The sequence below is a fragment of the Aspergillus pseudoviridinutans genome (genome assembly GCF_018340605.1).
Source record: "Aspergillus pseudoviridinutans IFM 55266 DNA, scaffold_2, whole genome shotgun sequence".
Lineage (NCBI taxonomy): Eukaryota > Fungi > Ascomycota > Eurotiomycetes > Eurotiales > Aspergillaceae > Aspergillus > Aspergillus pseudoviridinutans.
Genome location: NW_025091282.1, coordinates 995471 through 1017347, shown reverse-complemented (window position 1 = coordinate 1017347; position 21877 = coordinate 995471). Strand labels below are relative to the sequence as shown.

The window sequence follows — 21877 nt, the reverse complement described above, 5'->3', positions numbered from 1 at the left end:
CCCCTCCTGCCGATCACATTCCCCAAGACACACGCGCCAGAGACAACCACTCTGTCTGTCGCTCTCTTCCTTTACCCGTACTCGTCCCTCGTTTCTTCACTTTCCTAAACCGTCCTTTTGTATGGTTTAGTCCATTCTTTCGCATGGTTCGCGATTGAGTCTTACCTCATCTGCTGTCTGTCTTGCCTTCCCTTTTTTTGTGATCGTCTTTCGAGTACATCCACTCGCCCGCCGCTGTCCGACTCTCCAACTTACCAATTGCTTTATTGTACAGCGAACCCCTAAGATGTTGTCAGCTCCTGTAAGGTCGGCCAAGCGCATATCGTCCCTCTTTTCATTGGGGTCAAACAAAGATGGTTCTCTCTCTTCATCACCAGTCTCTCCGAGCTTGCCGAAGCACTCGCCCGACCAATACCCGCAGGATGTACAGCAACGCCCGCGGAGCAGCTCCCGCCCCGCGCGATTAGTGTCCAACCCTCAGTCCGACTATTCAGATACCCGGAGCATCAGAACGACAGGTCCCATCGATCAATTCGACTTGGATGAGCCTCTCCCTCCGCCTCCATCGCTCCTGGCCGTGAACCAGGATCTTGCCAACAGCGTCAACAATTCCCCCGATGGCAGACCGCAGAGCAGAGGCAGACCCTCCAGCTCGGGGGGGTTATTCGTTCCCGGAACTGGACCGGATTCGCGCCCGGGGACCCCTTCGAAACGACGGAGCTGGATCCCGGGACGAGCGCGAGCGAGCTCTGTAGATGCTAGACCCCAGACTACAAATGTTAAGATGCCGAGTGCTTGGATCGCCGGGTTGGATCAGAAGATCCTGTATGATGTGGGCCCTTTGATCAGGGGCGAACAGGTATGCCCGCTGTCTGTTCCTACTCTTCATCCTCGAGATTTGGGCTCAAGTCCGCTAATTCTGCGTGCTATCATAGGTTCCGGAATTGTGGAATGACAGTGGTGACACCTACGTCTACCTGTTCCCCCAAAACACGGGACGGTCACCCTCGTTCAGAGTCCATTCAACCATTTTCGCTGAATCACCGTCCCTCACATTCCTTGCCCGGGGCACAGACCCGAACAGAGTTAACGACCTGGAGCAACAAGCACGCTCCATGTCATTGAGTAGTCCTATGACCGGTCCTGCCTCACCTCCCCTGACTCCTCAGGACCAATACGCCGACGACGATAATGACAGCACCGGCAGTAGGCGGATGGCCTTTGTGGATGATGAGGGGTTGGACGAGTTCCAAGAGCTTCATCTGTACCTTCCAATTCCTCTGAACAGCGATTTGTCCAGCCCCGACAGTCAAATTTCGCCAGAGGACACCGAGACTCTCCTTTTATTCCGCAATCTCTTCGCCTTCCTCCTGGGCCAATCCCTGATCGCTACTCCCCGGTCACCCACGCTCTTCTCGATCTTCATGGACGTGGCCAGTCTGCTGTCTCGCTTCGAGTTCAGCAATTTTGACGGAACGAATTTCGGCGAAACGGCCACTAGCAGCTTCAGCAACTACTGCGACGAACTGCACCTTGACGATGTTCGGAAAAGCCGAGAAAAGACCATTGAGGCCATCGTGCTGGGAGAACGTCTGCGCTTCTTTCCACTGTATCTCGAGGGCTTCGTCCACGGTGTCGGTAAGCTGGACGAGCTGAAGCAGCTGCGGAGTCCCAAGTTCAGTCTCATCAGCCCCGTCACCCAGAAACGGATGGAACGTGGCTTCATCGACCTGGATACTCGCCTTCGAGTCTTGCATAGCAAACTGAACGAGTTTGATTTCCCTTCGGTGTTCTCCGGGGTGGCCAACTCGACTACGTCCGCGGAGAGCAAGGTCGTTCGATTCAAGCTCTGGAAGGCCGCATTTATGGAGTTCAGACGGTTTACCGTGCACTACTACCGACAAAAGTACGGCTCATGGCCACCAAAGGCCCGGTCGAAGAAGAACCAATTTGAAGAGAGCGGGCTCAACCGCCAGGTCTTGAAGGACCTGTACGACGACTTTGCCAATCTGTACGACATGTTGGTCGATCGGACCGCCCTGACCACCCGAACTGTGGACATGGCGGCCCTTGAAACGGTCGGGTCGGAAGACACGCAGGAAATCATGCTCCGTGCCCTCCGCCAGGTGTTGAGTGAGTACGACCGGGCCACGCCGCCGGTTCAGCCACCTATCCCATTCGACGTTCCCCAGTTCCCGTCGTTGGACTCGCTGCAGCTGAAGGCTGTGGACCCCAAGAAGGAGGCCAAGCGAAGGGCCAAGAAATTGAGAGACTCTGACATCAATGCCGTGCTCATGGGCTCGTACACGCGCGAGAGTATGCGGCCGACCCCGTTTATCGAAGCCTTTATGCAATTCGAACGGCGCTGTGCGCACGGCAAGAATGTTGAAGATCTCATCGATCTTCGCTGCGGTCAGTGGATCTTTCTCTACTGTGTGATCCAAGCTCTACCGCTGCTCGTCGTTGATGTACAGGATGTCAAGTACACCGAGGGCGTGGAGTATCTGCTGTGCATCGCACCCCGCGGTGGTGCACCCTGGATCCACAACGATGGCAAGACAGCACGGAGCTGGTTTGGTGTTGCCGGCGGAGCTGGGGTGGTCAGCCTGCCCTCGGACGTCGTGGTCAACGGCGTCGAGGGTATCTACCGCCGCAGTCATTGCTGGCAGGTCGCCGAGCAATGGGCCGAGAAGGACGCCATTTTGGGGCCTCCGACCATCGAAGACCCCTATGACAACGAATCCTCGCTATCTTCGCCCTACCAGGGACAGCCGTCGTCGGGCGGTTCGTCCACTGAGCAAACCCAGCAGCCAACGCAACTCCTGGGTCCCAACGGTCTCACACCACCACCGCCTCCGGTGATTCCTCGCACCAGCTCACCCGCTGCGCGAGCCCGAGCCGAGCATCGCCATTCCATTTATCCGGGTCTCGAGGCCCTCCCGTTGCCCGCTGGAGTTGCGCCCGTTGATCCACCGGCGAGGCCCGTCAGCCGGTTCAACCCCAACATGAGCTTCGATGATATTCTGAAGCAGGTTCCCAATCAAAGAGCAAAAAAATGAGAACCCTAATAGTTCGTGTACAGAGTCCGGGAGAGAACTCCTCCTTTGCCATGTTTCTGCTCCTGAAGCATTGAATTCACTTCATCTGATCTGCATTACTACTTGTCCGATTCCCATATCACCCTTGTCCGGTCTGCATTCCCGCCTCATTCACTGCTTTATTCCGTCTCTGTTTGTCCCTTTATTGTTCATTAATCATTCATGGAGTGCACACATTTTACAAGGACCAAAACGGAGGGGCCGGCGCAATATAAGACTGGGAACTCAACCAAATTATGAGGCGAACTTCGCTCAAGAAGCATGTGTGATATCATAAACAATTGAACGGAGGGTTAATAGGTTTGGCCCTGATCTCCTATACTGGTCCTCCTATACTGGTCCTCGGATTTTGCGTCATCTTTCGGGTCCCCTATTTTTCTTTTCCGACTTGTCATCCTATGGAATCACTTTTTAGACCGACCGGGGCCGACCACCTGGTTTGATGTTATTTAAGAAGAGACGGATAGAGATAATATGCCCTGATGGGCGATAATGTAATTGAGGGACCTTTGGTCTTGTGCGGAGATTTGATCTACCTCTTATCCTTGTCCGGGACATCTCCTGTATTTCCCTCCCACTTTCAGACCATCAACCATCGGCAATTGCCGTCGTCTTTGTTGAATCGGGTCTAGATATACTGTACTCAGATCGCTTTTTAATCTTACATTCAAAGACACAGCTTGAATCCTGAAACCTGCACCGATGCATAATTCCCGGGCAACTCAGATCAGCTGTCGATCCACCAACACAAGCCATCCGATTTTTCCTATTTCGTCTTAAAAGTCCGGTCCTCTTCCATCTCTCTAATCTCCTGATCTACTCTTGTCTATCAGATAATAAAGATAACAAGAGTCCAGACCGCTTTGGCTGCCACTGGCTGCGGACGATGTCTCAGTCGTACTGCAGCCCGCGGATGATCGTGATGCGACCAGCTGCAGCTAAAATGTGTCCGGCGATTCTTAATTTATCGACCTCGTACCGCGCGGACTTGTGGCTGAATTCGGTTTTTAATTTCGTTTCAGCCCCTGATGCTCTCTGATTCCAAAATTTTCACCTGTTTCCTCCGCGTCTTTTTTTTGTCCTGTTCGACCGGGCTGGGTTACTCCGTACAGCTACTGAATACTCCATACCAAGATTGTCATCAAGTGGCTGTTTACGATACGCAGATTGATCGATTTAGGATGGAATAAGAAATAGGAAAGAAGCGGAACAGCTGCCATGTCACGGTCGCGCTCCAGCATCGCCAGCGACAGCCACGACCGGCTCGAACCCCACCTGCTCCGCGCCGTCGAGCAGGACGACCTAGAAAGGCTCCGGCAGATTGTGCACCTGGCCCGCGAAAATGGGCAGTACAGCGACAATTTCCTCCGCGTGGGCCTCATGCGCAGCTGCGAGCGCGGATCCATCGCCACGACGCAGTACCTGCTCAGTCTCGGCGCGAAGACCGAAGTCCCCAGCAACCGTGTTGCGCCGCTGCTGCGTGCCGTCGAGCACAACCATGTCCGGATCGTGCAGCTGTTACTGGATTACGGGGCGTCGACGGAGACGGCGGATAGGAAAGGGCGGACGGCGCTGATGACGGCTGCGTGGAGGAATCACTGGCATGTCTTGCAGTTGTTGATATCGCGCGGGGCGGACGTCAATGCGAGGGATCTGCGCAAGAGGAATGTCTTGCATAACCTGGCGGCGGATAAGCAGTGCGATTGGGGCGAGGATGTGATCGAGCTTCTGCTGGGGACGGGGTGTGCGCTTGACGGGGCGGATGGGCGCGATGAGCTGGGCCGGACGCCACTGCATTGGGCATGTGCGACGGGGAAACTGCGGGTCGCGGAGCTGCTGCTGACACGACGGCGGGGCCCGATCGCGGATGTCAATGCCGTCGAGTTGAGGAACAAGACGTCGCTGCATATCGCGGCAGCGCATGACAGGGAGGATATGGTGCAGCTGCTGCTCAAGCACGGGGCGGACATCGAGGCCCGGAGCGATGGAGGCTGGACGCCGCTGCACAATGCCTGTGACAAGGGCTCGGTGGTGATCGTGCGGTTGCTGCTGCAGGCTGGGGCCAAGATCAACGCGCAGTTGTTGAACGGGGTCACGCCGCTGCATCTGGCCGCGCAGGCAGGTCACCGCGAGGTCGTCGAGTGTCTGCTCGAGCGACCGGACCTGAAACGCCGTGTTCGGGACAACTTCGGGAGCACCCCGTTCCTCCGGGCGGCGCAGTTCAAGCGGAAGGACATCGTGCTGCTCCTGGCGCCGTTCAACAATATCGATGCGCTGTCGGAGGATGCGCGGGGCGCGTGCGAGGCCTTTGATGCAACGGTGGTTGACTTTGGCAACTTTCACAACGAGAACAGGGTCCAGAAGACGTCCGTGTTTAACCTATTGTATGGGCGGGACGCAGAAAATCCACGCAAGCAGGCGTTCAGCACCATCCCAGCGGACAGCAAGGCGACGGATTTTCGGTGGATCCATCTGCCCGCGAACAACATGGCCTGGGTGGAGGCGTTGCTCACCAAGTCGTTTATCGAAGAAGGGGCTCACGATGTGGACAGCTTCAAGGGGCTGGAGAGGTCGTTCAATTACCAGCACCGCGGACAACGGACGCACTCCCATTTCATGCGGCCGCTGTGTCAGAGCACCCCCCGAGCGCGCTCTTTTCGTGAGGATGAGCGTCCCAAGGATGAGCGACCCAAGGAGAGTGCAAAGACAGAGCTGCCCACAATCGTTGTCAACGGGAACGATGACCATTCCAAGGCCAAGAAATCAAAGGTCCAGGGGATGAAGCTTGAGCGGACGGATACCTGTTCGCTTGATGATGGGTTCAGCAGCTCGCAGGGCAAGAAGGGCAAAGGGACGCCTAAACGGGGCAAGACTGGGCCCGCGCCCAAGAGCGACACGAAGGGCAGTAAACATTCATCKGCGCAGGATGAAAAGCGTCGGGCGCCCCTATCACTGTGCAAAGACCCCTCGCTGACTCCGGCCTGCAACGTGTGCGTGTTCATGCCTTATTTGCACTTCGAGACGGCAGAGCGTAGGCAGAAGATGCAAGAGGCTATCCAGCGAGCCGAAACACTCAGCTTTCAGAGCCCGGGGATCTCGCGATCGTCTACAAGGGACGAAATGCTCCTTAGTGCTCATCTGGCATCGTCGACGACGTCTCTCCATGTACGACGAACTCTGGACCAGTTCTTCTATCCGAACATCGACACGCAGAGTCGCGATCAGGACCAGGTGATCTACCGCTACCAGACCAAAGGGCAGGGCCGCGATCGGTTCCGGTCGGATCCCAAGATCTTCATGGTGGACCAGCTGTGGATGTGGATCCTGGGAACGAACCTCATTGTCACGAGCTTTGCGCAACGGTGGGACCAGCCGAAGAACGACCCGCTCAACGTCCTGGATGGCATTATCGAGGATATCAACTCCAAGACGCGGGAGCCGGTCAGGTCCGTCTACGACCTGGCGATCATCATCACCAACCGCTGCTCGGGGGTGTTCGACCGGCACCGTATGGGAGACGAGGAATACCAGTTCCTGGACATGTTCGAGGCGTCGATCGGCGTCGCTACGGACCGTGAGACGCTGCTGTTCAACATGTTCAACCGCGCCTCCGCGCAAGCATCGGACTGGCTCAAGAACCACCGCAAACTGGGCCGGTTTGCGCGCAGCGCAGACAATGCTAAAGGAAAACAGTTCACGGAGGACGACGAGCAGCCGCTCTTCGTGGACAACCTCCTCGACATCGGGCAGGAGACGGATCTGCTGGCGGAAGCCAAGGACATCCGCGACGAGCTCAACATGATCCGCACGGTGCTGCAGCACCAGCAGCACATCCTGGACGACTTCCAGGAGGTGATCTGCGAGATCTACCACGGCCAGCACCGGTCGCAGTACGAGGTCAAGAAGCGGTTCAAGGAGCAGCAGCGCACGATCGACATGCACCTCAAGGACATCGACCGGATGGACAAGCAGGCCGAGCGCATCTACTCGTCCATTACGGACCTGCTCGACCTGAAGCAGAAACACGCCAACGCGTTCGAGGCCCGGTTCGCGCGCGACCAGGCGGCGGGGACCGCCCGCCAGGGCAAGACGATCATGGTTTTCACTATTGTCACCATCATCTTCCTCCCGCTGTCGTTCATCACATCCATTTTCACCATCAACATCAAGGACTTCCAGGAGCTGCATCTGTCATATGTGGCCAAGTATACGTTTGGCATCGGCTTTGCCATTTCCATTCCGTTGATTCTGCTGGCGCTGTCGGTCGACGATATCAGCTATGTCTGGCAGGAGGCGATGCGACGCATTCGACAGGGGATGTCACATGGGCAGAAGAGCACAGATTATCAGCTGGACGAGGCCACCGTCGAGATGGAGAAGATTATCAGCATGAGCAAGGCGCGCCGGAGCATGGACACGCGCTATGCAGGGAGTCTTTTGCCTGTTTCGACTCGCGGGAGTCGTCCTGCTTAATTTCCAGTTGATTGGCACGACTAATGATTACGAGATATGACCTATACTAGCTACTCAGTTAGATTAATAATTGATGCATTTCGTTACGACCACATTGGGATATGCCGCTAGAGAATACTCTGACGAATTCACATGAAGAATCTGTCCTCCCTTCGTCCTGGTCAATCATCTAGGCATTGCAGAGATCAATCTGAGTCCGACGATTCCATGTGCTTACGCCGTCGGAAGGGAATCAGATCTCCCCGTCCTCTTCCGCAGCACGCGGACTATCCAAAGAGGAACCCGTGATCGATTCCCTCCTGAATCTGCAGAACGGATCGTTTCCATCCGATATACTAGTAATAGATGAAACATCGTCCTTGTGATCTCCGAGACTCCGACCAGAAATACTAGCCTGGATTTCCCGAATCCGCACGATCGGCCCGGGTGGAACCGGCACCTACTGGCGCTGTGTGCAGTGCGGACTGTGACTGTGCCTCCCCGGCTGCAGCGCATCGATACTGAATGTTGCTCGGTGAGAGAAAACGATGTCTATCTCTTCGATTTTCACGAGGAGATACGCTACTCAATTGACACTTGACTCTGGGTCAGATCCGCGTCCTTCCACGGTCCGTGGATTTGGCGCGGACATGAGTGAGGTCATCGTTTGTTCAGACCCGGGTTTCACCGTGGGAGTCGAGCTGCGTAAAAGCTACTTTGATAAATAAAATGAAAAAACATCCAGGCAGTCATAACAATGCAGGTCTAGCATTGCAATTGTCTTGTCCAGCAGTATGAAGCCCGCGTCATCTGCGGTTCTGCATGGGAGCAGACGTCACACATCATGGATGCTAGTGCTACAGCGGAAATCAATACGGACCATCCGGAGGTCCCTAGCAACACAAGTCGAACAGTCGACGGCCTTCGCTGACGAAAGCCAAAGCCACAAAGGCAAAGAGCGGGTGGTCATCCTGGGCTCCGGCTGGGGAGGCTACAGTCTCTCGCGGCGGCTCTCGCCGAGCAAGTTCGCGCCGCTGATCATCTCGCCGCGGTCGTACTTTGTCTTCACGCCGCTGCTGACCGACGCCGCGGGCGGCTCGCTCGATTTCTCGAATATCGTGGAGCCGGTCCGGGACCCCAAGGCGCGGGTGGATTTCATCCAGGCGGCGGCGCGCGCGGTCGACTTCGACCGGAAAACAATCCTCTGCGAGGCGACGGTCGTCAAGAGCGGGGTGACGGAGTCGCCGCGGATGGACGAAGCAGGGGGCGTGATCAGCACGATGGCGAAGCGAGGATGGGAGACGGGGGAGACGTTCTCGCTCCCGTACGACAAGCTAGTCATCGCGGTGGGGACGGTCACCCGGACGTTTAACACGCCGGGGGTGCGCGAGAACGCGCTCTTCTTCAAGGATATCGGGGACGCGCGGCGGGTGAGGCGGCGGGTGCGCGAGTGCTTTGAGCTGGCGGTGCTGCCGACGACGGCGCCCGACATGAAAAAGTGGCTGCTGCACTTTGCGATTGTGGGCGCCGGGCCGACGGGGACGGAGCTGGCGGCGTCGCTGCGCGATTTCATCTACCGCGACCTCATGCGCCTGTATCCCAGCTTGCAGGGAATCCCGCGCATCACGCTGTATGACGTTGCGCCGACGGTGCTGTCGATGTTTGACGAGCGGCTGGCGCAGTATGCGATGGAGACGATGAAGAAGGAGGGGATCACGATCAAGACATCGCATCATGTGGAGGGGTTGCGGTGGGGGGAGCCAGGTGCCAAACCGCCGTACGAGATGGATCCCAAGCGGTGCCTCACGCTGACTACCAAGGAGGAGGGGGAGGTAGGCGTGGGCATGTGCGTGTGGTCAACGGGCAACAAGATGAATGAGTTTGTGCGAAACTCGTTGGAGGACGTGGATGTCTTTCCCTCTGCCTCGGCGGTGGTCAAGGGCGAGAAGACGGAGAAAGAGAATTCCACCTGGAAGGTCAAAAAAGGCCCAAACGGCGCCCTGCTCGTCGACGGCCAGCTACGTGTGCAGCTGGCCAGTAACACCGGACAGACAGCCGTCCTCCGAGACGTCTTTGCCCTCGGCGACAACGCAATGCCTGAGACCGGGGCGCCCCCGGCGACAGCGCAGGCGACCTTCCAGGAAGCCAAGTGGCTGGCGGCGCGGTTGAACGCGGACGATATCGAGAAGGCGCCGCCGTTCTCGTTCCGGAACATGGGCACGCTGGCGTACATTGGGGATGCGAGGGCACTGATGCAGCTGCCGCACGAGGACGGCCAGCGATACAAGTACCTCCCTCATGGATTGACGGGGCGCATGGCGTGGCTGGTGTGGAACTCGGCGTATCTGACGATGAGTATTAGCTGGCGGAATCGGCTGCGTGTGGCGTTTCGGTGGTTGTTGAACAATTTGTTTGGACGGGATGTATCTAGATATTGATTTAGCCATAGGGTTAGTATTAGTATTCTTAGACTTGTCGTATTCTCTACCTCTCTACCTCTATCAAAAGACTTCCTTGGACAGCCGAGGCAGAAACTCTGCCGTCTCCGCTCCCCGCACTACGCATCTCCGCAATTCACTAATACAAAAGAATGATCCACAGCGTCAGACACTTCGACATCCACGCACATTGTATATATTGTATAACCTATAAAAATGGCCTACGCAACCATCTCCCAGCGTAAATTGGCCGAGTTGGACGCCAAAATCCCCTCCGAATGGAGACTGTCAGAGTCTCAGATTCCGCCAGGGATGCTCTCCCCCGCGGAATCCATCACCAACGTCAAAGAGTACGGCCGAGTCAGCGTGATGGACATCCCTCGAACCTGCGGACTACTTTCTGGCCACGAGCTCGAAATCACAGAACAGTATGACGTCCGCGAATTGCTGCGCGCCATGGCCGACAAACGCCTCACAGCCGAGGAGGTCACCACCGCTTTCTGCAAGGTATGCACACCTCTCCTTCCAGCCCAGACATCCACTAAAGGAAGCAGCGAGCAGCCATCGCCCACCAACTCACCCGCTGCCTGACCGAACCGCTCTTCGACCGCGCCGTCCAGCGCGCCCGCGACCTAGACGCTTACCTTCGTCGCACCGGCCGCCCCATCGGCCCCCTACACGGCCTCCCCGTCTCCGTCAAGGACTGCTTCCACATTAAAGGCGTCGATACCAGCATCGGCATCGCAGCGCTCGTCTCCCGCCCCGCCACCGAAGACGCACCCCTCATCCAACTCCTCACCGCCCTGGGCGCCATCGTCCTCGCCAAGACCAACGTCCCGCAGACCATGGGCGCCCTCGACAGCGCCAACTTCGTCTTCGGCCGCACGCTGAACCCGCTGAACCGCGCGCTCACCGCCGGCGGCTCCTCCGGCGGCGAGGGCGTGCTCGTCGCGCTGCGGGGGTCCATGGTTGGCTTTGGCACGGATATCGGCGGGAGTATCCGCGTGCCGGCGATGTGTACGGGCGTGTACGGCTTCAAGCCGAGTGTTGGACGGGTGCCCTTTGGCGGGCAGGAGAGCGGGCAGATCCCTGGTAAGGGGCGGATGGCGCTGCAAGCTGTTGCGGGCCCGATTGCGCGGTCGGTCGCGGATCTGGGGGCTGTGATGGCGGAGATTGTGCCCCGCGCGGAGCTGTTCGGCGAGGACTGCATCCCTGGTTTGTGGGCGGGGGAGTTCCCCCGTTCTGGACTTGGGTCGGGGCAGAGGAGGAAGGTGACGATCGGGGTGCTCCGGTCGGATGGCGTCGTGCAGCCGCTTCCGCCTGTGGCGAGGGTGCTGGATGAGGTGGCGCAGACGCTGCGCCGGACGCCCGGCGTTGAGGTGGTTGAGATTCCAGTCCTGCCGGCGCTGTCGAAGTGCCAGGGTCTCGCGGGCCGGCTGATGGGTGTGGATGATGGATCGGCCATGCTGGATCTGCTGGAGAGTACGGGGGAGCCGTTGATTCCGTGGCTGCAGGGCCGTGTGAAGCGCGGCAAGGCGCTGAGCGTGGTGCAGTTGGCGCAGCTGCAGGCGCAGCGGTCTGCGGTTGAGAGGGAGCTCTTGGGGATGTGGATGCGCGACGGCGACAGGCTGGCGGGCCGGCAGGTCGACGCCATCATCCACCCCGTGGCGCCGCATCCGGTCCCGGAGATCGATCGGTATAATGCTGTGGGATATGGGTCGTCGTTTGTGCTGCTGGATTACCCGGCGGGTGTCATCCCCGTGCGCAAGTTCCGCGAGGCGGATCTGGAGCTGGGCAAGGAGATGACGGCGCCGGTGCTGGGGAGCTGGGACAAGGCGAATCGGCTGTTGTGTAAGTCACTTTCTTCTTGCCCGAGAATTTCACTGATCTCTGTAGGGAACGAGAAAACGGTGGATCGGCGTGTATACCTCGACTCTCCGCTGAGCATTCAGGTCGTAACGCCCAAGCAGCATGACTACGAACTCTACCGGGCCATGGAGCTTATTGACCGAGCAGTGCGGGCAGAGGAGCACAAGACAGTGGCCAAGCTGTAGCGATGTAGTTGTATATAATCATTATCTACATGACAGATTTATAGTCTCCCCTTCAGCAGGGCTCCTCCGTCCGTCACAATCACAGCCCCATTCAAATGGCTGGCTGCACGGCTAGACAAAAACACCACCAGCCCAGCAATATCCTCCGGTTTGCCTAGTCGCCGGTTGGGCGAGTGCTCCTCCATCTGCTTGATGCCTCCCCGCATCTCAATCAAGCCATTGGCCATCTTGGACGGGTAGAAGCCAGGGGCAATCGCATTGCACAGGATGCCCCGGGGTCCCAGCTCAACCGCCAGGTTCTTGGCCAGGTGAATCACGGCCGCTTTGGAGGCGGAGTAGGCAAAGGTGGCATTCTCGCCGAGAGAACCGACCCCGATGCCGGCGACGGAGCCGGTGACGATGACGCGCGAGGGCGAGTCGCGGGTCGCTTTGACCGTGAGTAGGGGGGCAAACCTGTCCATAGCTTAGTTTAAGTTGATATACACCGGGAAAAAGGGAGACCTACTTCTGCACCAAATAAAACACACTCTTCACGTTCAGATCCATCACCTTGGAAAAGGCAGGTTCGGGATACTTTTCGAACCGATCGCCCCAGGTAGCGCCCGCGTTTGCAAAGAGAATATCTATATGGTCTGTTGTCTTCTTGACCTCGGCGACAAGTCGGTCCAGGTCGTCCATGCGCGCGTTATCGGCAGGGACGGCAATGGCCACTGCGCCGGGACGTTTGTTGGGGAGGGCATTTAGAGCGGCAACAGCCTCATCGCAGGCTTTGGCTTTGCGGGAGGTGATGTAGACCTTTGAGCAGCCCGCTTGGAGGAGGCTTGACGCTTGTCAGGATGCATATCAATGGTTTGGAGAAGGTAGTCAGACGTACCCACTGGCCGCATGGAGACCGAGGCCTCTTGAACCGCCGGTGACGACAGCGACTTTGCCATCGAGGGAGAAGATGGACTCAAAGTTATCGAGACGGACTTGATCTTCAGCGGACATATTGATAGATAGATAAATAGATAGATAGTGATGATTTGATTCAGTAGTAAATGTTTTGAGATGAAGAGCTCTCCATGTTTATAGCATTAACCACAGCTTCCCCACGTTTGGAGTGTTTTGGACCGACTGGCCGAGGTTCGGCAGTCAGATGGATTATTTGATCAGGGGAAGCCATGATTGGTAAAGAATGTGTGAAGTAAACTTAAGAGTAAACAAGATGAAACTGAGCCATCTTGATAAGATGAAATTGTTGATATGGAGACTATTCAAGACAATGGAGATTGAGAGAAATGAGAATACGAGCCTAAGGCAGACAGCAGGGTGTCTTTGGTTTCCTCAGGCATCAATCTCCGTATGGCATCATGAGCAACAACTTACCTTCATCTCATTGAACCACCTGAACTAAGGACAGTCAATTACATTCAACCAATGCCTGATCAGCAATTGCAGCTCATTGCTGTAGGTAGAGAGGATGAGGGAGTGAAGAACCAATCACACAGCTGGATTGCTCATAATCTGCTCATTTGTGCTCTAGATCCCAAGGTCCCCCAGCAGCTCTACTCCAGTTATTCTCTCACCCCTCGCACAGCCTTGGTTCCCCGATGAGCTCTTCATGACGGTGAGGACCTTGATGATGATGACGCTCAGGTAGCTTAGCTTACCTTCTGTCCCCTCTTCTCTTCCTCTTCTCATCCTCATCCTCACCATCTCTCTGCCTCTACTGTCAGCCCTCACAGCTCTCACAGCACTATAGCACTACACAATGGCAGCCAAGTACAGCCTCCCGCCCCTTCCGTACGCCTACGATGTAAGTTCACCCCTGTGAAAGTGACATGGCAAACAGACTAACAATGCAGGCCCTCGAACCCGTCATCTCCAGACAGATCATGGAGCTCCACCACCAAAAGCACCATCAAACCTACATCACCAACCTGAACGCCGCGCTGGCCTCGCAGGCATCAGCCATCCAAGCCAACGACGTCCCCCAGCTCATCTCCCTGCAGCAGAAGATCAAATTCAACGGCGGCGGCCACATCAACCACTCCCTCTTCTGGAAGAACCTGACCCCGCCGGGCTCCCCGGAATCCAACATCGACACTGCAGCGCCGACCCTCAAGGCCGCTATCGAGCAGCGATGGGGGTCCGTCAAGGGGTTTACGGATGCGTTCAATGCCACTCTGCTGGACATCAAGGGCAGCGGATGGGGTTGGTTGGTGAGCACCGAGCCCAAGGGGAAGCTGGAGATCGTCTCGACCCACGACCAGGATCCCGTGACGGGGGCGACGCCTATCCTTGGAGTGGATATGTGGGAGCATGCTTACTACCTCCAGGTACTTTCTCCTCTTTCATCCTCTATCCTCATGCTAATGAAACACTAGTACTTCAACAACAAGGCCGCGTACGCCGAGAGCATCTGGAAGGTGATCAACTGGGCTACCGCCGAGGATCGGTACAAGAATGGTGTGCAGGGTCCTTCTATCCTGAAGCTGTAGGCGCAGCTGTGTCTGTGCATGTGCCTGCTGTAGCTCTGTAGCTGCTGTAGTCTTCATCAGATGCAAGACATCAACAAGATTAAATAAATCCTAATCCTAGTCCTAATCCTAATCCATAACTCCATGCTAATATCAAATACAATGCAATACAATGTATGCACTAATCATACCCAACAATCCCCATCCCCATTCCCAGCACCTCGCTGCTCCCTCCCTCGGCAACAACAGTAACCTGCCTCCCTACAATCCCCCTCTCCGAAACCCCAAGGTCCAACCTCTCGGGCAGCACAAACTCCATCTCCATCCCCTTTTGCACCGATTTAGGCCGTAGCCGGAACCGATGCAGCGGCGGCGCAGTCAACTCAGACGTCAGGTCCCCATACCGCCTGCATGCTCGTTAGCATCCTATACCACCTAACCACCCAGATAAGTCCGTAGACGGGGGTAGGAAGGACATACTCAATCCTCAAATCGATACTCTCGCACTTCCCGAATGCAGCTCTCGTGCTGGGATCTTCGAGCCGGAAGACCGCTCGCGTATGGGACCGGGTCTGGCCATGACCCTCGTGGAAGAAGAGCGAGTACGTGTTCATGCTCTTGGTTGAGGGGGAGGGGAACATGACTGCGATGCGGCCGTTGGAGGCGGGACGGTGGGTGGTTCCGCACATTTTTAGTTTGCTATTTGTACAGGAGGATATATATGTATATGGATAGAGGGAATGAACGGCAGTGCTACATGTCTACAATGTCTACCTGGTGTGCTGTATTTATAGCTTCCCGCAAGGTATGGGAGTGAGCAGGATTGAGGGAATATCAGCCCGGGATGGACCCCCAKGGTGCTCAAATCCGCTCACATGTGGGTCGCGAGAATGTACTACTCCGGATTTTCCAGTTTCATCTAATTATTGGTCCTCCGCTTAGGTAGATGATAATTATTAGCTACTGCTACTAGCTATAGATTTATTGTTACATACATTAGTACCAGAGTCGATAACCCCAAGGTACCTACTTTGTCGTCTACTTCAACTCCGCAGGCGAAGACCACCTGACATATGCTAGAATCAACGAAACAAGTCTGTATTAAAAGGATTATTCTCTTCATATATAAATACTAATTAAACCGAGCTAGGATATGTACATCACGTATGATGAACCCGGACTGGGTGAGCCTCAGTGTTGAACACAAACTTGTTGCCATTCCCCCGTTGAACCTGCCACTCATCGTCTGCTCTCGTTAGCATCATCAAATGCAATGGATATTGGGGCTCATACCTGGTGCATGCGTCAAGTACGAGTACTTCATCACCTCGGCAAACAGGAAACTCTCCTGGTTGTCATACCGATCCCCTCCATTTACAGCGTTGACGTCGGTCAGCCCGGCGAAGCCAGACCCCGTGCGGCAGTACTTGTTGATATTTACAAAGGCATTCCACACCCAGTCACGGTACTAAACCCTGTCAGTCACAGTCACAAACCCCTACTGCAAGGTCAAGGACATACCTGCTTCTTGCCGGTGACGCGGTACGCATAGTACATACTCTCAATCACTTCCGGTCGCAGGATATATGCGCCACTTTGGACGTAAAAGCCGGCGCGTTCGTATAACTCCTTCTGGTCGTCAGGCACCGAGTTTGCATCCCAACCGAAACTCTCTGGTCCGATCCCCGTCAGCGTCTCCTGGTACAAGTCGGCGCATGCATCGACCAGCTTCAGTCCGAAATTGGTCAAGTCATCCCGGCCCAGCACAGTGCCGCCGAGCAGGAAGCTTCCTCCATCAAAGCAGGCCAGGTGCTGCGAGCTCAGACCCAGCGAGCCTTGGTTGTACGTGGCCAGGAATGTGAGATCCGGCCGCGGTTCGGGATGGGACGCCAAATGGTCGATACTCGACTGCGCGGCGGCCACCCAGCGGTCCTTGTACGTTGCAAACCGCTTGGGATCATACACGTACATCTTCATGAGATACTCGTAAAAGGAATCGGAACCGCCGTTCCAGCTAACGAAGCCGTCGGTGAATTGACCCGTTTGGATGCTGATTGAACTGCCGACGAGGCCAGGGAATGGCTCACCGGAGCTGGGCTGGGGCGCGAGTAGATAGGACTCGGCCTTTTGGCTGAGTTTCGCATACTCCGGGTCGCCCGTCAGATCGGAGAGACGGGTCCATTCCAGGACCAATGTCCCTGTAACCGCCAGCCCGTTGGTCGTGGAGCCGTCATTGCCATGCGACGTGATGTTGATATTATTGTATGGAACACCCGACGGCGTGTCAAAGGCAAACTTGAGCACGTCCCCAAGGTTTTTGGCTTGCTTCAGAAGCATGTCCACCTTGCTGCTATCCTTGACAAGGTCGGCGGCGGGCCCTTTGAGCAGGTCGTATCCAGACAGCATGCCGCCAAGGTACCGAATGGTGGTCTCAAACAGACTGACCGTGTCGGAGGTCTTGGAGTAGTCGATTTTGGCAATATGATCCAGAATCTGGTTGACGATCGTCGCATTGCGCATCACAATTGCAGTGGACAGAGCATCGACAGCAGATGCGCCCCAACCATTCCTACATAGATCAACACGTCAGGATGTACCTTGGAGTGAAGAAAGTCTGCTGATTGCCTACCTTGAATCGCCATAGCCATTGGAAATAGGGTGCAGCTCATCATGAGGAAAAGCGTATTTCGTATACCCATCCCAGGCGTGGGAAAAGGCCTCTTTGACGGCCGCCGCGCGTGAAGAGATATCTTCCACAGGCGGAACAGTCTGAGGCAACGCCAGAGACGAGTTCACGAGGGCCAGAGCCACGGACAGAGAGAGCAAACGCATGATGCCAACGAAGGAAAAATACAAAATCCCGAAACGAGACAAAGACAGGCACGGAGAAGTAGTCGCCTCCTAAGACATTCAACAGCAAACGAGTGACAGCCTGAGGAACAGGCGGATAATTATATGACAGTCTAGTCTAAGACTAAGAGAAGCGGACGATACACTTGTTTGGAGTCATCCAGGTCGAAGAGTGAAAAGAGGGGAGAAGGGGGGCCTGGAAGAAGAGGCGACTTGGAAAGAGGAGTCGCGTGTTGAGACGGAATGACGGACAGGACGAGGGATCATCGCAGGAAAGGATGGCATTCTGCATCTTGGACCTGCATCACTGGCCGACGTGTCGATCATCATCTCCATTTGTGAAGGGTCATGGACTAAATCAGATGGACTATTTGAAAGATACATTAGTCTAGAGTCTCCAGGAGTCTAGATATGGCCTAGAGAGTGCCTGAACTACCTAGGTATCCAACCCGATCCCCGATCCGCCGTCACTTGAGCTTGGACTCGGCGACGCTAAATTAGTCAATTACAGGGATCATTTGAACCTGGGGGGATTATTCACTAGTTAATTCTTGATTTCCCGTGTTTCTGTCAGTTCCGTCAATCTATTCCGAGTCTACGCCCCTTTTATGAAGGCATAGAGATATACTCTGGTAGAAGATGCCTGAGGACGTGTTTATTGTTATGCTTTCCTTTTTGGGATGCGATAAACGTGGATTATGCAGGGGTAAATCCATGGTATTTCTGGTACGCTTGGTACAAACTCAATACAGTACTGTCATTCTAATGCATCAGGGAGTATGAGTCAGCTATTCCTCTGCATTATTAACCAACCAGACTCAGGTACGGAGTAGGTACTCTTGTATACTGGCAATACCCTGGTGATAATAGGTAGCTCTCTAGCTTGAACAGAATGTAACATCTCGGTCCATAGCAATGCTACCTAATATCAGGTCTCCCCCTGAATGATCAGCTGCCAAGGTCAGATTCAAGTCCACCACAGCTGACTCTTCATCCTCATGCCCCTCATGGAAGCAGATGACCCTACTCCATACCCTGGCAGCCACCAGGAACACATGTGAAGAAGGCCTTGGGGAAAGGGGCTGGCCTACGGAGAAAAGAATGCTTCTATAACCTTGATATTAACCTTGATTTCTTCCCCTCTTCCGAATACGATGCCAGAACCAATGCGAGCCAACCCAGGACAACAACTTCTGAAAACACCCGTAGATGGTCAGTGTCTCCGCTCATCGGCGACATGTCAGATCAGTCCGTAGAGACCACATCAACTCAACACTCAAAGATCTCTCGTAAATATATTCAGTCAATCCCATCTTCAGTAGACAGTCGATTTGATATCAACCTCGAGGTTCACAGTGTCTGCCCCTGTCTGTGTAACTTGCACTCTTCTTTTTACTCGCTGCGTCCGATGCGGGGCCAAAATTCTCTCTGCCCGTCCAAAAAAGAAATTCTTGCGATGATTCATTCTCCCCTCGTCATCCTCCTCTCCCTCTCACCTTCTCTTCCCCCAGGCTAGGGACTTGGGGTTTGATCACTTTCATCATCTTTTTCATCAGATCAGATTGATCTCGCATTTTTTAATTTAATTGCCCATCAATTGTTCCACAGTCATAATGGCTACCCCAATCCTCATCTCCTACAACCCCACCTCTTCCTCCTCCGGTCTCTCCCTCTCCCAGATCGCCTACTTCGGCCGCGTCCTCATCAAGGTCTCCTCTTTGGCTCAAGCTGAGGAGTTCCTGCGTCAGAATTTCCGTCTCCTCGATGTCTACGTCGATGCTACCGACATCGCTTCCTCCGGTGACATTGTCGATATCCTGAATGCCGGTGCCGCCAAAGTGTTCATCTCCCTCGATCAATTGACCTCTTTGTCCCAAGAGCAATCCGTTCCTTCGTCACGACTCGTCGTTTATACCTCCTCCGACAGTCAGGTGGATGCCTTTCAGTCTTGGGTTGGCGAGGATGCTGAAAGAAAGGAAGCCGGAATCTGCACCGAGTCTCCCGCCGTCAAGTCTCTGGCCGACAAATTGGGCCTGAATCTTGAGGCTCAGAACCTCTACCGCACCTACACCGCCAGCACAGTCACCGAGGACGCCGTGAAGGAAACATTGAAGCAGGGCGCCGTCAGCATTGTCTCTGCCGACGCTCTCACCCTCGATCACAAGAATCCCAACGGCAAGATCGCCGCCGGCGCACTGGTTGCCGCTCGTGCTGTTGCGGACCAGAGCAACGGTCTGTACGCGACTTCGGTGACGGATGAGCGGGGAGTCTGTCTGGGCCTGGTCTGGAGCAGCGATGAAAGTATCGCCGAGGCTCTCCGCACTGGTACTGGTGTCTACCAGAGCCGGAAGCGGGGTCTGTGGTACAAGGGTCAGTCCAGCGGTGACGTGCAGGAGCTGATCCGCCTGGGCTTTGACTGCGACAGCGACTGCCTGGTCTTTGTTGTCAAGCAGATTGGCCGTGGCTTCTGTCACCTGGGTACCGCCAGCTGCTTCGGGCCTTACAATGGCCTTGCGCGCTTGCAAAAGACCCTTCAGGCCCGCAAAGCCGATGCGCCGGCCGGCTCCTACACCGCCAGACTGTTCAACGAGCCCAAGCTGACCCAGGCAAAGATCATGGAGGAGGCTGACGAGCTGTGCCGCGCCACCACCAAGGAAGAGGTCGCTTTTGAGGCTGCCGATCTACTCTACTTTGCCCTGACCCGTTGCGTAGCTGCAGGAGTCAGCTTGGAAGATATTGAGCGTAACCTGGATCTGAAGAGCCTCAAGGTCAAGAGAAGAAAGGGCGATGCCAAGGGTCCGTGGGCGGAGAAGGCTGGTCTTGCTCCTGCCCCCGCCGAAACGAAGCCCGCCGTTCCCGCAGCTCCAGCTAAGGAAGAAGCCAAGAAGGATGAGTCTCGCATGGAGATGACGCGCGTGGTCACCGCATCCACCCCTGTGGACAAGGTCAAGGAATACCTCAAGCGTCCTTCTCAAAAGTCCAACGAGGCCATCGTGGGTCTCGTTCGGCCCATCATCCAGGATGTGCGGGAGGGTGGCGATGCTGCTGTGCTCAAGTACACCCACAAGTTTGAAAAGGCGACTTCCCTGACGTCTCCCGTAATCCGCGCCCCTTTCCCCGCGGAACTGATGAAGCTGTCGCCTGAGACCCAGGAAGCCATCGATGTCAGCATTGCCAATATCAAGAAATTCCACTCCGCCCAGAAGGGTAGCAATGACGTCCTCCAGGTGGAGACGATGCCTGGTGTCGTTTGCTCCCGCTTTTCCCGCCCCATCGAGCGTGTTGGTCTGTACGTCCCCGGTGGCACCGCCGTGCTGCCGTCCACCGCTATGATGCTCGGTGTGCCCGCCATGGTTGCCGGCTGCCAGAAGATTGTCTTGGCTTCTCCTCCTCGGGCCGACGGCAGTATCTCCCCCGAGATTGTCTACGTCGCCCACAAGGTGGGAGCCGAGAGCATTGTCCTCGCCGGTGGTGCGCAGGCCGTGGCCGCCATGGCTTACGGAACGGAGAGTATTAGCAAGGTGGACAAGATCTTGGGCCCCGGTAACCAGTTCGTGACGGCGGCCAAGATGCTGGTTTCCAACGACACCTCGGCCGGTGTCAGCATCGATATGCCCGCCGGACCTAGCGAGGTGTTGGTCATCGCCGACAAGGACGCCAACCCGGCCTTTGTGGCTTCGGATCTGCTGAGCCAGGCTGAGCATGGCGTTGATTCGCAGGTGATCCTGATCGCCGTCGACTTGAACGAGAGCCAACTCCAGGCCATCGAGGACGAGGTTGATGCCCAGGCCCGGGCCCTGCCCCGCATGGACATTGTCCGAGGATCTCTGGCCCACTCCGTCACCTTCGTGGTGCGTGACATTGATGAGGCGATGGCGCTCAGCAACGAATACGCGCCGGAGCATCTGATTCTGCAGGTCCAGAACGCGGAGTCGGTGGTGGAGAAGGTCGTCAACGCCGGCAGTGTTTTCATCGGGCAGTGGACCCCTGAGAGTGTTGGTGATTACTCTGCGGGTGTCAACCACTCTTTGCGTAAGTTTCGTCACTTCCCGTGCAGGAGTCAAGCTAACAACAACAGCAACCTACGGCTATGCCAAGCAGTACTCTGGAGTTAACCTGGGCTCGTTCCTCAAGCACATCACCAGCTCCAACTTGACGGCAGAGGGATTGCTGGGGTTGTCTCGCACGGTGGAGCAGTTGGCTGCCGTTGAGGGATTGGACGCGCACAAGCGGGCCGTGAGCATCAGAGTCGCGGCGATGAAGAAGAACCAGGCGTGATGACCTTTAGTTTTTCGGACTTTACGACGAGATGCAGTTATTGTATTCATTAGACATGAGCTTGATGGAATAAAAATCTATAGTTTCTTTTTTAAGGAGCCCCAAGACATAAGATGAATGGTATTCACAGTATATGCGCCTGAACTCCTCAAGCCTCTATTATAAACCAGATGAAAGAACTTTTGCTTGACCTCCAGCCCAATGCAAGAAAAAAGGAAAAAGGTATCATCGACATGAGCTGCAAT

The 21877-nt window shown here is 55.7% G+C and overlaps 9 protein-coding genes across 9 annotated transcripts; 6 read left to right on the top strand and 3 right to left on the bottom strand.

Moving 5' to 3' along the window:
- Nucleotides 1-286: 286 nt before the first annotated feature.
- On the top strand, nucleotides 287-3059 carry Asppvi_002406 (uncharacterized protein; the record flags this gene model as incomplete). Its single annotated transcript, XM_043298394.1, has 2 exons — nucleotides 287-859; nucleotides 936-3059. The coding sequence occupies 2 exons, from the start codon at nucleotides 287-289 to the stop codon at nucleotides 3057-3059; spliced, it is 2697 nt and encodes an 898-aa protein (XP_043154329.1).
- Nucleotides 3060-4316: 1257 nt separating this feature from the next.
- Asppvi_002405 (ankyrin repeat protein) lies at nucleotides 4317-7571 on the top strand (the record flags this gene model as incomplete). The annotated part of the gene is made up of 1 exon (XM_043298393.1): nucleotides 4317-7571. One exon carries the CDS (start codon nucleotides 4317-4319, stop codon nucleotides 7569-7571), a length of 3255 nt encoding a protein of 1084 aa, XP_043154328.1.
- Nucleotides 7572-8344: 773 nt separating this feature from the next.
- On the top strand, nucleotides 8345-9988 carry Asppvi_002404 (putative pyridine nucleotide-disulfide oxidoreductase; the record flags this gene model as incomplete). The annotated part of the gene is made up of 1 exon (XM_043298392.1): nucleotides 8345-9988. One exon carries the CDS (start codon nucleotides 8345-8347, stop codon nucleotides 9986-9988), a length of 1644 nt encoding a protein of 547 aa, XP_043154327.1.
- A 216-nt stretch (nucleotides 9989-10204) lies between these two features.
- Asppvi_002403 (putative general amidase) lies at nucleotides 10205-12042 on the top strand (the record flags this gene model as incomplete). Its single annotated transcript, XM_043298391.1, has 3 exons — nucleotides 10205-10495; nucleotides 10543-11839; nucleotides 11885-12042. 3 exons carry the CDS (start codon nucleotides 10205-10207, stop codon nucleotides 12040-12042), a joined length of 1746 nt encoding a protein of 581 aa, XP_043154326.1.
- A 38-nt stretch (nucleotides 12043-12080) lies between these two features.
- Nucleotides 12081-13032, bottom strand: Asppvi_002402 (oxidoreductase, short-chain dehydrogenase/reductase family; the record flags this gene model as incomplete). The annotated part of the gene is made up of 3 exons (XM_043298390.1): nucleotides 12081-12495; nucleotides 12548-12862; nucleotides 12917-13032. 3 exons carry the CDS (start codon nucleotides 13030-13032, stop codon nucleotides 12081-12083), a joined length of 846 nt encoding a protein of 281 aa, XP_043154325.1.
- Nucleotides 13033-13795: 763 nt separating this feature from the next.
- Nucleotides 13796-14525, top strand: Asppvi_002401 (superoxide dismutase; the record flags this gene model as incomplete). The annotated part of the gene is made up of 3 exons (XM_043298389.1): nucleotides 13796-13840; nucleotides 13890-14363; nucleotides 14412-14525. The coding sequence occupies 3 exons, from the start codon at nucleotides 13796-13798 to the stop codon at nucleotides 14523-14525; spliced, it is 633 nt and encodes a 210-aa protein (XP_043154324.1).
- A 160-nt stretch (nucleotides 14526-14685) lies between these two features.
- Asppvi_002400 (uncharacterized protein) lies at nucleotides 14686-15193 on the bottom strand (the record flags this gene model as incomplete). Its single annotated transcript, XM_043298388.1, has 2 exons — nucleotides 14686-14911; nucleotides 14985-15193. The coding sequence occupies 2 exons, from the start codon at nucleotides 15191-15193 to the stop codon at nucleotides 14686-14688; spliced, it is 435 nt and encodes a 144-aa protein (XP_043154323.1).
- A 471-nt stretch (nucleotides 15194-15664) lies between these two features.
- Nucleotides 15665-17336, bottom strand: Asppvi_002399 (glycoside hydrolase family 47 protein; the record flags this gene model as incomplete). Its single annotated transcript, XM_043298387.1, has 4 exons — nucleotides 15665-15750; nucleotides 15798-15972; nucleotides 16026-17073; nucleotides 17134-17336. 4 exons carry the CDS (start codon nucleotides 17334-17336, stop codon nucleotides 15665-15667), a joined length of 1512 nt encoding a protein of 503 aa, XP_043154322.1.
- A 1631-nt stretch (nucleotides 17337-18967) lies between these two features.
- Asppvi_002398 (histidine biosynthesis protein HIS4) lies at nucleotides 18968-21632 on the top strand (the record flags this gene model as incomplete). The annotated part of the gene is made up of 2 exons (XM_043298386.1): nucleotides 18968-21386; nucleotides 21433-21632. The coding sequence occupies 2 exons, from the start codon at nucleotides 18968-18970 to the stop codon at nucleotides 21630-21632; spliced, it is 2619 nt and encodes an 872-aa protein (XP_043154321.1).
- Nucleotides 21633-21877: the final 245 nt, after the last annotated feature.